Below are 12688 nucleotides of genomic sequence, written 5' to 3'. Positions count from 1 at the left end.
GCACCGTCAACAGGTATATGAAACGCCGAAATAGCTGTAGAATATCCTCGAACAGTTGAAGCCGCTAGACCGGCGTCCAACCGAGACTGGAGGAATTCTAAAACACAGACTAAATCTGTAGAAAAGGGATCAAGAATCCCCCTGTTGACACACCAGCGCGAATAACAGGCCCATCTATCCTCATATTGAACGTTTGTCGAATCCCTCCGCGAAGCCAGAATTGTGTCTGCAACTGGTGCAGGAATTCACTCAGATGGAGGCGATCCCTGACAGCGCTGCCAGGCCACCCACTGAATCCTGGGATTCGGGTGGGCGCCCGCTCTGGGATAGGAGGTCCGGTCGAAAAGGTAATAGAACAGGAGGCTGAGCCAGAAACCTGAGAATTACCGAAACCAGCAAGCAGCCGACCAAAGGGGTGCCAGAAGCACAAGTAGCCGAGCTGGTTGTGCGGTCAGCTGTGACAGGACCCTGGAAATCAGTGGTATCGGGGAACGCCCACAGTACCCTGTCCGTCCAATCGAGCTGAAAGGCGCCGTTATTAACGCCCCGATCCGATCCGGGAGCAAAACACAGGAATCTGGTTCGTCACCCCAGACGCAAAACAGATCCACCTGGAACGCAATTCAACAACTGGGAGATAATCCCGAATATCTCCCGGTCAAGCATCCACTGCAGGGGCTAGTATACGCCGTGAGAGTGCATCTGCACGGACGCTGTCTACCCCGGAGATAAACAGGCAAAACCCGAATGTTGAACTGATCGCACCACAGTAGAAACTGCCACGCCCCTGAAGGAGCCGACGGAGACGCCAGCCGCCTTTGCTTGAGAATGTAAGACATGGCCGCTTGATTGTCCATTTCTAGACTAACCACATGGCCCTGCACCAACACCCGAAGCACTCGAACACCCTGCGGACTGCTCTCAGTTCTAACACATTGATGTGTAGGCTGATTCTTCCCGCTCCCACCAGAGGCCGGAGGCTGAGTGCTCGCCCAGGACCCCCAACCTGTGAGGGAGCGCCCCGTCTGAACTGAGAGGGGAGGTGTCGGGTGTCGAGGGGATCCCCTGACAAATTCCGATATCCGCCCACCATCGCAAGTGAGGAATTAACCACTCGGGCGCTGTGAGAATAATCTCGTGAGCTCTGGCGAGTGGGGACTCAACAGCTGCGCTAACGCTTGCTGAACTGGTCGCATCCTCAGACGCGCACGCCAAACCACGTCCACTGTCGCCGCCATGTTGCCTAGCAACCGAAGCCATGTTCGGGCTGACGCATTGGGCGACTGGAGAAACTGTGAAACAGTACTCTGGACTTTGACGATGCGGTCCGGAGCAAGGGAAACAATCCCTAGCTCCGTGTTGAATCTGGCCCCCAAGAATATCAGATCCTGCGTCGGAACGAGGTCTGATTTCTTGAGGTTGATAATCCAGCCCAGTGACACCAGAGTATCCATCACGCACCGCACAGTGTGGAGGCTCTGCTTAACTGAGGACCTAAGGCCCTGAGAAGCCAATCGTCTAGGTACGGGTGACAACACCTGCCCTGAGACCTGGCTAACTGAGCTGGGATTAGCATAAGTTTGGTGAACACCCTTGGCGCCGTGGAGATGCCGAAGGGGAGCACGCTGAAACTGGTAGCACGTCCGGCCGAAGGAGAACCTGAGGTACTTCTTGAACTCGGGTGCATTGGAACATGGAGGTATGCGCCTTTGAGATCGATTGACGAAGCCAATCCTCTGTCTCGACGGAGGAGATCACTGACCTGAGTGTCTCCATCCTGAAAGACGGCACCTCCAGTAACTGGTTCAACCCTCTGAGATTCAGAATGGGTCTGAACCTCCGGCCCTTTTGGTCACTAGGAAGTAGGTGGAATAAAACCCCTCTCCTTGTTGACCCACAGGAACCACTCGATGGCTGCCTTGTTCAGTAAGGACTGAACCGACGCACGGAGCTGGCCCCGCCTTTGTCAAGGGAGGTCGGCACAGGCAGTGCCGAACCCCCGAGAAGGACGGAGGATCTCGCCCACTGTGGCAAATGGCCATCCCTGAGTGTGGACAGGACCCAGGGATTTGAGGTGGCTGCCTCCCACTCCCGGAGGAATAGGGACAGCCGGGCCGCCGACAGGACGCGGTGGCAGGAGGCAGTGCACCCCCACAGTCGGCAAGTCTCCGCTTGCGTGAGTGGGGGGCAACAAGGGCTCTGGGGAAGAAATCAGCGGGAAGCCGGGGCTGGCTTCCCCCTGCCCCGAAAAGGCTGCTGCGCTTGAGCAGGCTTGCCCCTGCCTCTCGTGCGCCTGCTCCGCTTGGACTGCAAAGGGGCAGTCCACTTAGCAACATCCTTCGCCGGGGCAGAAGGATAAGCGGACACAAGCGGGGAAGGCCGTTGGCGAGGAGCGGAGGGCTGCTCCAACAAAGGCTTTGAAGGTAGAGACAGCCTCCGCGGCCTCCCTTACTACCTGCAATGCCCCAGGGAACAGGGAAGATCCCATGGTATAGGGCAATGGCAGGAGCGCTTCTTGTGTGGCCGGCGAATACCGCGCCACAGACAACCACAGGCGGCGCAAGCCCATGACGGCACCCATCATCTGGCTGGCACAGCACCGAATGCTATCCCGAGCCAGATGCGAGTGTATGTCCGTGAGCTGTCATGAGCACCGACCGATGAGTCGGCCACTGTGTGAGCCACCAGCTGTCCCTGCAGAGCAGACAGGTAGGCCGAGTGGACTGCTACTTTGATGTGCTGGGCCGCGCACCGGTAACATTCTTCGAATGACCGGTATGCAGCCTTCAGCGGCAGTGAATTAGCAGGAAAAGGGGGGAGGCGCCTGCCCTGCCTGGCCGAGGCCAGGGAAGACGAGGACGACCCCCCTAACGTGACTGAGGCAAAGACGCACTCGTCCACCACTGGTGGTTCGAAGAGCGTCTCCTCACCTAACTGGTACCGCCTGCCGACGTCCGGCAAATCAAAACGCGAGCGAGTACCAGTCAGGAGAGGATTCACCACCTCACTTACCAGTGATGGGAGAATGCGTAGGCGTGCCTCGGCAACCCGGCTAGGCGCGAACGCCTCCCCCGGGAGCCGAAACTCCGCGGGGTCGGGCGCCTGAACGGGAACAGCCACCTGTGGCAGGACTTCGGCGAGCTTATCCCTAACCTGCCGCAGGGACGAGGCAAAGGAGTACGGCACTCCCGCCTCCGACTCCTCCCTCCCTTCCTCATCCTCCATATCTACCTCGGCATAATCCTCGGCCGCCATACTCTCAGACTCCTGAGAGACCGCCGAGGAGATGCCAGAGGCAGGACCAGAAAGACTCATAAGGTCAAGAGGAGCCAGAGGAAAAGCATCGCCCTGCCGGGTGGAACCCGCGCCAGGTCGCCGAGGCGCCCGAGAGGAACCTGCCGAAACAGGCTTCCCGGGCAACCCAGACTGGCTGCCAGGCGCCGAGGTATCCCCGAGCTGGTCGGCGCCTAGGCGACCGCCAGTCGGGGCACCAGGCAATGACAGGGGCAAACCTGTATCGCCGGCGCCAGGCACCTGTGACAGACCAGAGCATAAAGCCAGGTCGCCACCAGACGCCGAGGGCGTGCTATCCCCACGGCCTAAGCCGGGATCAAGCCGCCCGGGGGGAGGCGCGTTCTCCGAGCCGAAGCTCGGGCCGCAGCCAACCCCCCCAGATGTGTCAGATCCGCCCCCGACGACCGGCGCGCTGAGCTCCTTACGGAACCCCGCTAACGCCGTATCGATCAGGGACTTTACTGACGACATCTGCTCCTGAAATAAAGCGGTTAAAGAATCAACAGGAACTACTGGTGCTGAAGCAATAGGGGGGGTGGCGGTAACAGACACGGTAGCAGTAGGAGAAGCAGAAGGGGCATGCGTGCCTGAAGACGAAGCCTCCTTGGTCACCTTAGCTTTCTTGGGAGCCGGCTCCGTATGGGAAACGGCTCCCGCAGACCCCTTTTTTTTACTATGGGAGCGCTTGGACGGGGGATCCTGTGCCCAGATATCACCCCCCGCCCTAAGCAGATTGCTGTAGAACAACCGGTCTACCCGCCGTGCCCGAATGGTTTGGGGCGTAAAAATGGCACATGCCGAACAGCCCTCTTCCTCATGATCCGCCTGAACTAGACAGCGTAAGCACGCCTCGTGTGTATCCCGTACAGGAATGGCAGCAAGGCACGAAGTACAGGATTTAAACTGCAACAAGTAAAAAACCTGTGCAGCAATCCCCATACCCACATACATAAACATGAAAAAAGACGCATGGGCAACACAACTCATGCGACAAACGTAGCATGCAGTTGACAATAACATAATACACGCTGCCGCATAACTAACAATTACGACTTTTAGCGTAAGATAGAAAAATGCTAGCAGCGGACACACGCCCTACACGTACAAAAGATAAATCACTAAAACCACCTGTAACATTGAGAAAACACATGGAAACCAATGAACAGGAAGGCTAGCGACGGGACCTGTCCGCCATCTTGACACGCACCTGGCGTGCCGACCGCGACAGGTACCAAGTTACAACTAGAAATTATGAATGAAAAAATTCAGAAAAAAACTCCAATTCGCCCATGCAGGGAAAAAAGAGAACCATACATACAGTTGCAGTTTCTGATACACTCATAATTGTCGCAGGGAAAACCTTCTTGTATGGACCCACGTCTTGTCGGTACAACGACAGCATGGAAAGTGAGGTACGAGGTTACGGTCTAGAGTTACCTGCTCTTGGCTGTAGGGGGCCGGAGGGCCCTGTAAGGGTGGTCTCACAAGACAAAAACGTAGTTTTTTGTTTTGTAAATATTTTTATTCAAATATTGTTACAACTGTCGTAGGGAATTTAAATGGACATTTAAATGCTTATAAGTACCACAAGGAGGAATATATAAAAAAGAATTAAAGATTTTAACCTACAGAATAATTCTCACTAACGGGTTTTGTGGTTAATGTTGAACAACTCAGAGAAACAAACTCCGTATGATGGTTAACCGTTGGCACCCACCTTACCCTATTCATGACCTGTCACACCTCTTCATACCTGTCACGTGCATAGCTGACCTACATTGACGAACGTTGACCTTTATGACCCAACACTGCCGCTGTTACAGGTCATTGGCTCCCTCCCTCTGCAAGCATTCTGCGTTCTGCTGTTTATTTTGTTGACAGTTACATAGACAGATTCTTTAATACAAATGCATAAAATCGGTGATTTACAATGTGATTAGGTTGTCTGACAAAACATCCACTTGCACAGTTTGAGATCGATTGGGTCATTGGATGAAGAGATATTTACAAAAAACCGGGTCCACATGCATTTCATGCCAAACTATACATGACAGTTACCGGTAAATAACCGAGTTAGGACCAGACAATCCAGTGATTGATATCATAAGCAAAACTTCAAGCTGTCAGGGAACACAGATATGTCATGAAGCAAGTCACCGAGTCCGACCAACTAATATATTAATTCATTTACAAGGACCAGTAAGGGTTGCTCGGGGCTACTTCTAAATACACAAGAGCAGACAATCCAGTGTCTGACATTTTGTCAGGGTACATGCTGTCAACCAAGTCACTAAGTCTGACCACACACTTTTCCTAGGACCCAGTTGCCCCAAAACCAATTCTACACAGAATCCCCATGGGATTCAACAAGTAATAGACTAGGACCTATTCCCCCTGAGTCCCTAGCGAGACACACTATGTGTGGATGTTGTACCCCCAGGGACTGACTCGACTTCATCAGGTGGCCTCTCACCTCTCCTCCATTCACAGTGTTGGTCATGTCCTGCTGGTACTGGTTGGGATCCAGCCACACCCGGAACGTCCTCGTGTCCCCCTTTAAATCTGGCTTGGGCTCCGGACCTATAGGGAACAACAATAATAGTGAGTGAGTGAGTGAGTTTAGTTTGAAGCCGCTTTGAGCAATATTCCAGCAATATCATGGCGGGGGATACAAGAAATGGGCTTCACACATTGTACGCATGTGGGGAATCGAACACGGGGCTTCGGCATGATAAGCGAACACTTTAACCACTAGGCTACCCCACTGCCCAACAAGAATAATAGTAACCAACACAACTCAAACAGGATCTGTTTACTGGCACTGTTCTTCCAAATACTCCATATCACTCACAGCACCACCCATGCTTGTACAATATCCCACTTTATCATGGTAAAATACCAAAAACTCATTCCATAGCTTGTCCAATAGAATTGCAGGAGAAATTATGTGTTAAGTCAGAAGAGAAGGTGTAGAAGAAGCTTTTGAGTGTACTTCAAAAATGATTCCATGGTGTTAATCATGTTCAGGGAATATATTACTAAAAGAAGGAAAAGAACATCTGATTTTATGTGACTAACGTTAATTTGTCATGGCTAGTAAATACTGAAACACATAGACTTCAAATTGTCATTTATCTTTCATAAGTTTTAAGTTGTATGGATCATAGTGAGTGAGTGAGTTCAGGTTTAGAGTCACATCAGCAATATTGCAGCCATATCGTGACTATAACAATATATACTTTGATAATAAATAAAAGTTATTTCGTAAAATCTGTCAACAAAGGACAGTGTATGGATCATAACAGAGTGGAGATTGACTCCCTTGGATAATTATATATTATGGATGTGCACTACTGCGTATCAACACTGAAAACAGACGCACTGTAACCGTAAGTAGTGGCTATTCTTGCCACATCATTTCCACTGTCTGAAGACCTCGTTAGGATGAGAAAGCCACAATAACTCGGTGCGCGTCTAGTGGCTGCCAGAGTTGTATACTCCCCAGGGAGTTGAGATTGATAATGCGATGTGCCTTTGAGATTGACATCTAATGATCGAGGGAAAAAATACCAGCGCCTTGAGCATGCACTAGTGCGTGGATATGTGCGCTATATAAATATCCTATAATAATAATAATAATAATAACAATAATAATAAAAAGATGCTCATACTCACCCTCCTCAATGACTTTTCCTGCATCGTCCAACATGCCCTCTATCTCACAGCCCCGGACGTAGGCCAGGCCAACCTGTGGGATGAAGGGTTCTTTGTGTCGGTACTGGTATCCGATGGATACTGAAGGACGCAGTGTCACCAGGAAGGCCACGTCATGCTTCCTCAAACCTGGTAACAAGACCATGCAAGTGTTCAGTCAGATATAGGACAGTTAAGCATGTTAAGTAAGGCTGTGGGGTTTAATGTATTAACCAGAAATAAGTTGAGCGCTAATATCGCTTTTGGGAACTGAGACCTGATCCAAGTCAAAATGCATCAAGCCACTGTACTGTTTCTCGTGACAGTCATCTATGTCTGCAACACTTGAATTATCTCCTCTAGTAATTTACCTAGGTTAATCATATAATTTGAGGACAAAAGCAAGATTGAGACACATATGCAGTGAGCCAGGTAGGGTGTGTGTGTGTGTGCACTCACTCACGCCAAAAAAATCCTCTGATATCACTCACTCACTCTCTCTCTCTCTAACTCTCTGATATCACTCACTCACTCACTCCAGATGTTTTACCTTCCCACTCCCATTTGACTTCTGGCCTGACACTCAGGTTGAGGCTGATGTCTGCTCGAACCTGGGCTGGATGGTTTTCACCAATCAGGGGCTTGGCAACCTGTAAAACAAACCATGGACTTTACATGATTGGCCAGCCCCAATACTCAGTGTGCCATGATTGTTCCACTAAACAGACATTAACAGCCTGGGAGGAAATGCTTGTAGTGAAATATATGTGATAACATCCACCAGTCAGATGCGCTATGTCTTATAAACCACACTTCATAAAAAACAAGTGGACAAGACGTCAATAGTGTGGCAATTCTATATGCAGAGTTGTGTCCCTTTAACATACTGTAAATTAGGATCGTAAGACTTGGTCATGGGTTTGATCCCCAGAGTTAGTCCTGATAAAGTTCAGGGGGTTTGTTAGCACCACCTTTAGGCCTGTAACATGGCGGGTCTACATACCCCCAGGCTTAGTTGCCTAGAGGTCCCCAGTTAGCTGTACAGAGTTGCGTCCCTTGGGCATTTCCGACGCCTATGATTGTAGGTTCCAATCCTGGTTCGCCATGATTACGTTTCACTGTAAATTTCGAATATTTCCTTGACCATGTTCAGGGGAATAAAATCGGCATCTTTGTATGAAATCCATGACACGTTGTGAATGGAATGGTCGTTATCTTAATTTAAATACAATTGTACAAAATGGTTCCCAAATAATACAGTTCCCAAACTGGAATATCGCCTACTGTTTGTAACAGCATATTCACAGGTACATTTACAGCAGGTAGACTTACAGCAGGTAGATTTACAAATCACAAACCTCCACAACACTGAATGCAGCAATAGGCTGCGCCATTCTTGCCCAGCCCCCAAACAAACAATGACCATCTTCTGCTCTCCTGAAATGAAAACAAAGAAGTTCAGAATTTCGGTTCTGAAATTATAACAACAACAACAGTTCCTTGGCTTAATGTTTAATGTCCATTCTGCAAATACCTTCATGTTGACTACAAACTTATGTTGGTATCCCAAAGGAACAGGCTGATATCCTTGCAGGAAATTCCTTTCAATCCAGACTTTGCCCCTTTAGTGCATGTACAGTACCATTAATCTAGATGAAAACATTTTCTGGACTGACAAATAATGGCTGCTTAGTAATGACCCTTTATATATTTAAATGCCAGGGGCAGTGGGGTAGAGTAGTGGTTAAAGAGAAGGCCCGGGGTTCACTTCCCCACATGGTCCAATGTGTGAAGCCCATTTGTGGTGTCCTCCGCTATGATATCGCTGTAATATTGCTAATAGCGGCGTAAAAACAAACTAACTCACTCATTATTTAAATGTCATAATGCAATTTCTATTTTATTGCCATTTTACCTTTGTGAAGAATGCAGATATCAGCTGTGAGATATCTACAGTGATACATCCAATCTCACTATCAACAATAACAAGCATCCCCCGCCACAAATCATCAGATCAAACTTAAAAAGTAATGAAAGTTTCAGATGAAGATAAATGTCAACAAAAACATGACCAGTCAATCTCTCTTGATATCTTGCTGTTTAGTTGTTCAAACACACAAAAATTTTCAAGACTGACTTTGACCTTGACATGAATGTCATAGTGAATGAAATATGCATAAATGGTAATAAAAAATGGTAACATGCTGAAATCGTCAAAGTGTCTTTGTGACCTTGAAAATAAAGTGAAGGTCACCGAAATCGACTGGGCCTTGCATTTTCCCTAGATGAAACTTGACATCAAATATGAAGAATATCCAGTGAATGGTTCTTGAGGTATCTCGCTGACCATCTTACTATGCAGGTTTAACATACTGAAATCTTCAAAGTGTCGCTGTGACCTTGAAAAGTAAGTGAAGGTCACCAAAATCGACTAGCCCTGTGCCTTCCCTAGATAAAGCTTAATGTCAAAAATGAAGAAAATCCAGTGAATGGTTCTTGAGGTATCTCGTTGACAAGCATAACATGCAGGTTAATATGCTGAAATCTTCAAAGTGTCACCATGACCTTGAAAATTAAGTGACTGTCACCAAAATCGACTGGGTCCTGCACCTTCCCTAGATAAAGCATGGTGTTGAATATGAAGAAAATCTAGTGAACGGTTCCTAAGATATCTCGCTGACAAAAGTAAAATGTTAAAGTCCCCTTGTGGCCTTGAAATAAAGGTCAAGGTCACCAAACCGTCCTTATACTGTCATGAACCTAGGTACCAAATATGGAAAGAATCTAGTCAATGGTTCTTAAGATATTCAAATTTGTACGGACAGATGGACGGAACCTAATACTATATCCCCCGCTTCGCGCTAAACGTGCGGCGGGAGATAACAATCAAGATGTACCAGGAATCTTCAGTGATTCACCATAAAATGTCATATAATTTGTTGTTGATCACATAGGCTTGGATATGTTTCATTCTGTTTGGCAGCCTGACAATTCTGCAACTGAGTTGAGTTTCAACCAATCCACTCACCATGGCTTCATGTGTGACACTGCGTCTTCGATGTCCTGTCTGATTTCATCTGCAAATCAACAAACATTAAGTAATCACATACCAACCCATAATAATCCATAACAGAAACTAAGATGGCTACACATGCCCTGGTGAAGGTGTGTACATGAAATATTGGCAAATCCTGGCCAAGTAAGGATAAGGAAAATAAGTAGCTGTCAAGTACATTATGCACAGGGGTTCAAATTTTTTTTAAAGAGCCACTTGCCACAGGGCAAGTGACTTTAAGAAAGTAACTTGTCCTGACTAATTATCCACTTGCCCTGATTTTATGACATAATTATGATGATGTAATTATGAAAGAAGAAGTCAACATCGTATTTGATGTTAATGTTTACTGGACTATTTATTGAAAAGTGATAAATAGCAAAGAAAAATAACTCTACTTTATTATCATTGCGAAATTTAATAGCTACGTGGGCAATCAATCAATGTATTGCGGTTTTGAGCAGATATGAAATTAAATCAAAGTTTATTTGCAGTTTGAAACCATAAGTGGAAATTATCTAGTAGCCCACGGACAAGTAAGATGCCATTATTTGATAATTATGAAGAAGTCAACAATCGCATTTGATGTTAATGTTTACTGACTATTTATTGTGATAAATAGCAAAGAAAATAACTACTACTTTATTATCATTGCGAAATTTAATAGCTAATGCGGCAGATATGAAATTAAATCAAAGTTTATTTGCAGTTTGAAACCATAAAGTGGAAAATAGTAGCCCACGACAAGTAAGATACAATTATTTGAAATGAAAACTGACTTGTCCCGGCATCTCAATGAATGGGGCAGTGGGTAGATGGGATTTTTAACCCCTAATGCACCATCAGTCAACATATTCCTGTCAATATCTCAATGAACGGGGTAGTGGGTAGCCTAATAGTGTTCGCTCTTCATGCTGAAGACCCAGGTTCGATTCACCACATGGGTACAATGTGTGAAGCCACTTTCTGGTGGCCCCTGCTGTGATATTGCTGGGATAGTGCTAAAAGCAGAGTAAAAGCCACCTGCTGTGATATTGCTGTGATACTCACTCACTTAATTATCTGACAATCACAAGCACTAGAGAGGTAAGCCTACCAAATCCTTCATTCTGACAGCCACAGGGACTGGAGATCTGCAGCAGAATCCCCACAGAGATACTCACATGTGGACTCGAGTCTGAAGAGGTTGAAGTTCTTCAGGAGGTAGTCATGGAGTGTCAGGAACTGGAGGTTCAGCTTGGGCAGTGCCAGGCAGCCTGGAAACACAAAATAGATTTGATTGTCGTTACTAGCGTCACACTATGTTGGCAGCCTTCAATAATTGAGTCTGGACCAGACAATCCGGTGACTGATATGGTGAGGTTGCAGACACTGATGTTGGGACTCAGAAACTTCTTTGAGTCGGGATGGACACTATTAACAAATTCATGGATAACAACTTCTTCTCGTGAGCGTGACATTTCGATACAGACTCTTGTACCATTGTAAAGCAGGAGTGATACAGATTCTTGTACCATTGTAAAGCAGGAGTGATACAGATTCTTGTACCATTGTAAAGCAGGAGTGATACAGATTCTTGTACCATTGTAAAGCAGGAGTGATACAGATTCTTGTACCATTGTAAAGCAGGAGTGATACAGATTCTTGTACCCTTGTTGTAAAGCAGGAGTGATACAGATTCTTGTACCGTTGTAAAGCAGGAGTGATACAGATTCTTGTACCGTTGTAAAGCAGGAGTGATACAGATTCTTGTACCGTTGTGAAGCAAGCAGGACCGTTGTGATACAGATTCTTGTACCGTTGTGAAGCAGGAGTGATACAGATTCTTGTACCGTTGTAAAGCAGGAGTGATACAGATTCTTGTACCGATTTGTACCGTTGAAGCAGGAGTGATACAGATTCTTGTACCGTTGTGAAGCAGGAGTGATACAGATTCTTGTACCGTTGTAAAGCAGGAGTGATACAGATTCTTGTACCGTTGTCAAGCAGGAGTGATACAGATTCTTGTACCGTTGTAAAGCAGGAGTGATACAGATTCTTGTACCATTGTAAAGCAGGAGTGATACAGATTCTTGTACCGTTGTCAAGCAGGAGTGATACAGATTCTTGTACCATTGTAAAGCAGGAGTGATACAGATTCTTGTACCGTTGTAAAGCAGGAGTGATACAGATTCTTGTACCGTTGTGAAAACCATTACCGTAAAAGCAGGAGTGATACAGATTCTTGTACCGTTGTAAAGCAGGAGTGATACAGATTCTTGTACCATTGTAAAGCAGGAGTGATACAGATTCTTGTACCGTTGTGAAGCAGGAGTGATACAGATTCTTGTACCGTTGTGTGATACAGAAGCAGGAGTGATACAGATTCTTGTACCATTGTAAAGCAGGAGTGATACAGATTCTTGTACCGTTGTCAAGCAGGAGTGATACAGATTCTTGTACCGTTGTAAAGCAGGAGTGATACAGATTCTTGTACCGTTGTAAAGCAGGAGTGATACAGATTCTTGTACCGTTGTGAAGCAGGAGTGATACAGATTCTTGTACCGTTGTGAAGCAGGAGCAGGAGTGATACAGATTCTTGTACCGTTGTAAAGCAGGAGTGATACAGATTCTTGTACCATTGTAAAGCAGGAGTGATACAGATTC

The 12688-nt window shown here is 46.9% G+C and overlaps 1 protein-coding gene across 1 annotated transcript in view; it reads right to left on the bottom strand.

Annotated features, from left to right (window-relative positions):
• The window catches only part of LOC124275495 (RNA helicase aquarius-like), an 82699-nt gene that overhangs the window by 54430 nt on the left and 15581 nt on the right, over positions 1-12688 (bottom strand). Inside the window, 6 exon segments of the mRNA XM_046711079.1 lie at positions 5768-5874; positions 6970-7137; positions 7538-7637; positions 8346-8424; positions 10016-10064; positions 11206-11298. Coding sequence (XP_046567035.1) covers positions 5768-5874; positions 6970-7137; positions 7538-7637; positions 8346-8424; positions 10016-10064; positions 11206-11298 — 596 coding nt within the window.

The sequence above is a fragment of the Haliotis rubra genome, unplaced genomic scaffold (assembly GCF_003918875.1).
Source record: "Haliotis rubra isolate DU_JTF1 unplaced genomic scaffold, ASM391887v1 Scf2, whole genome shotgun sequence".
Taxonomy (NCBI): Eukaryota; Metazoa; Mollusca; class Gastropoda; order Lepetellida; family Haliotidae; genus Haliotis; species Haliotis rubra.
This window is presented reverse-complemented; position numbering and strand designations above follow the sequence as displayed.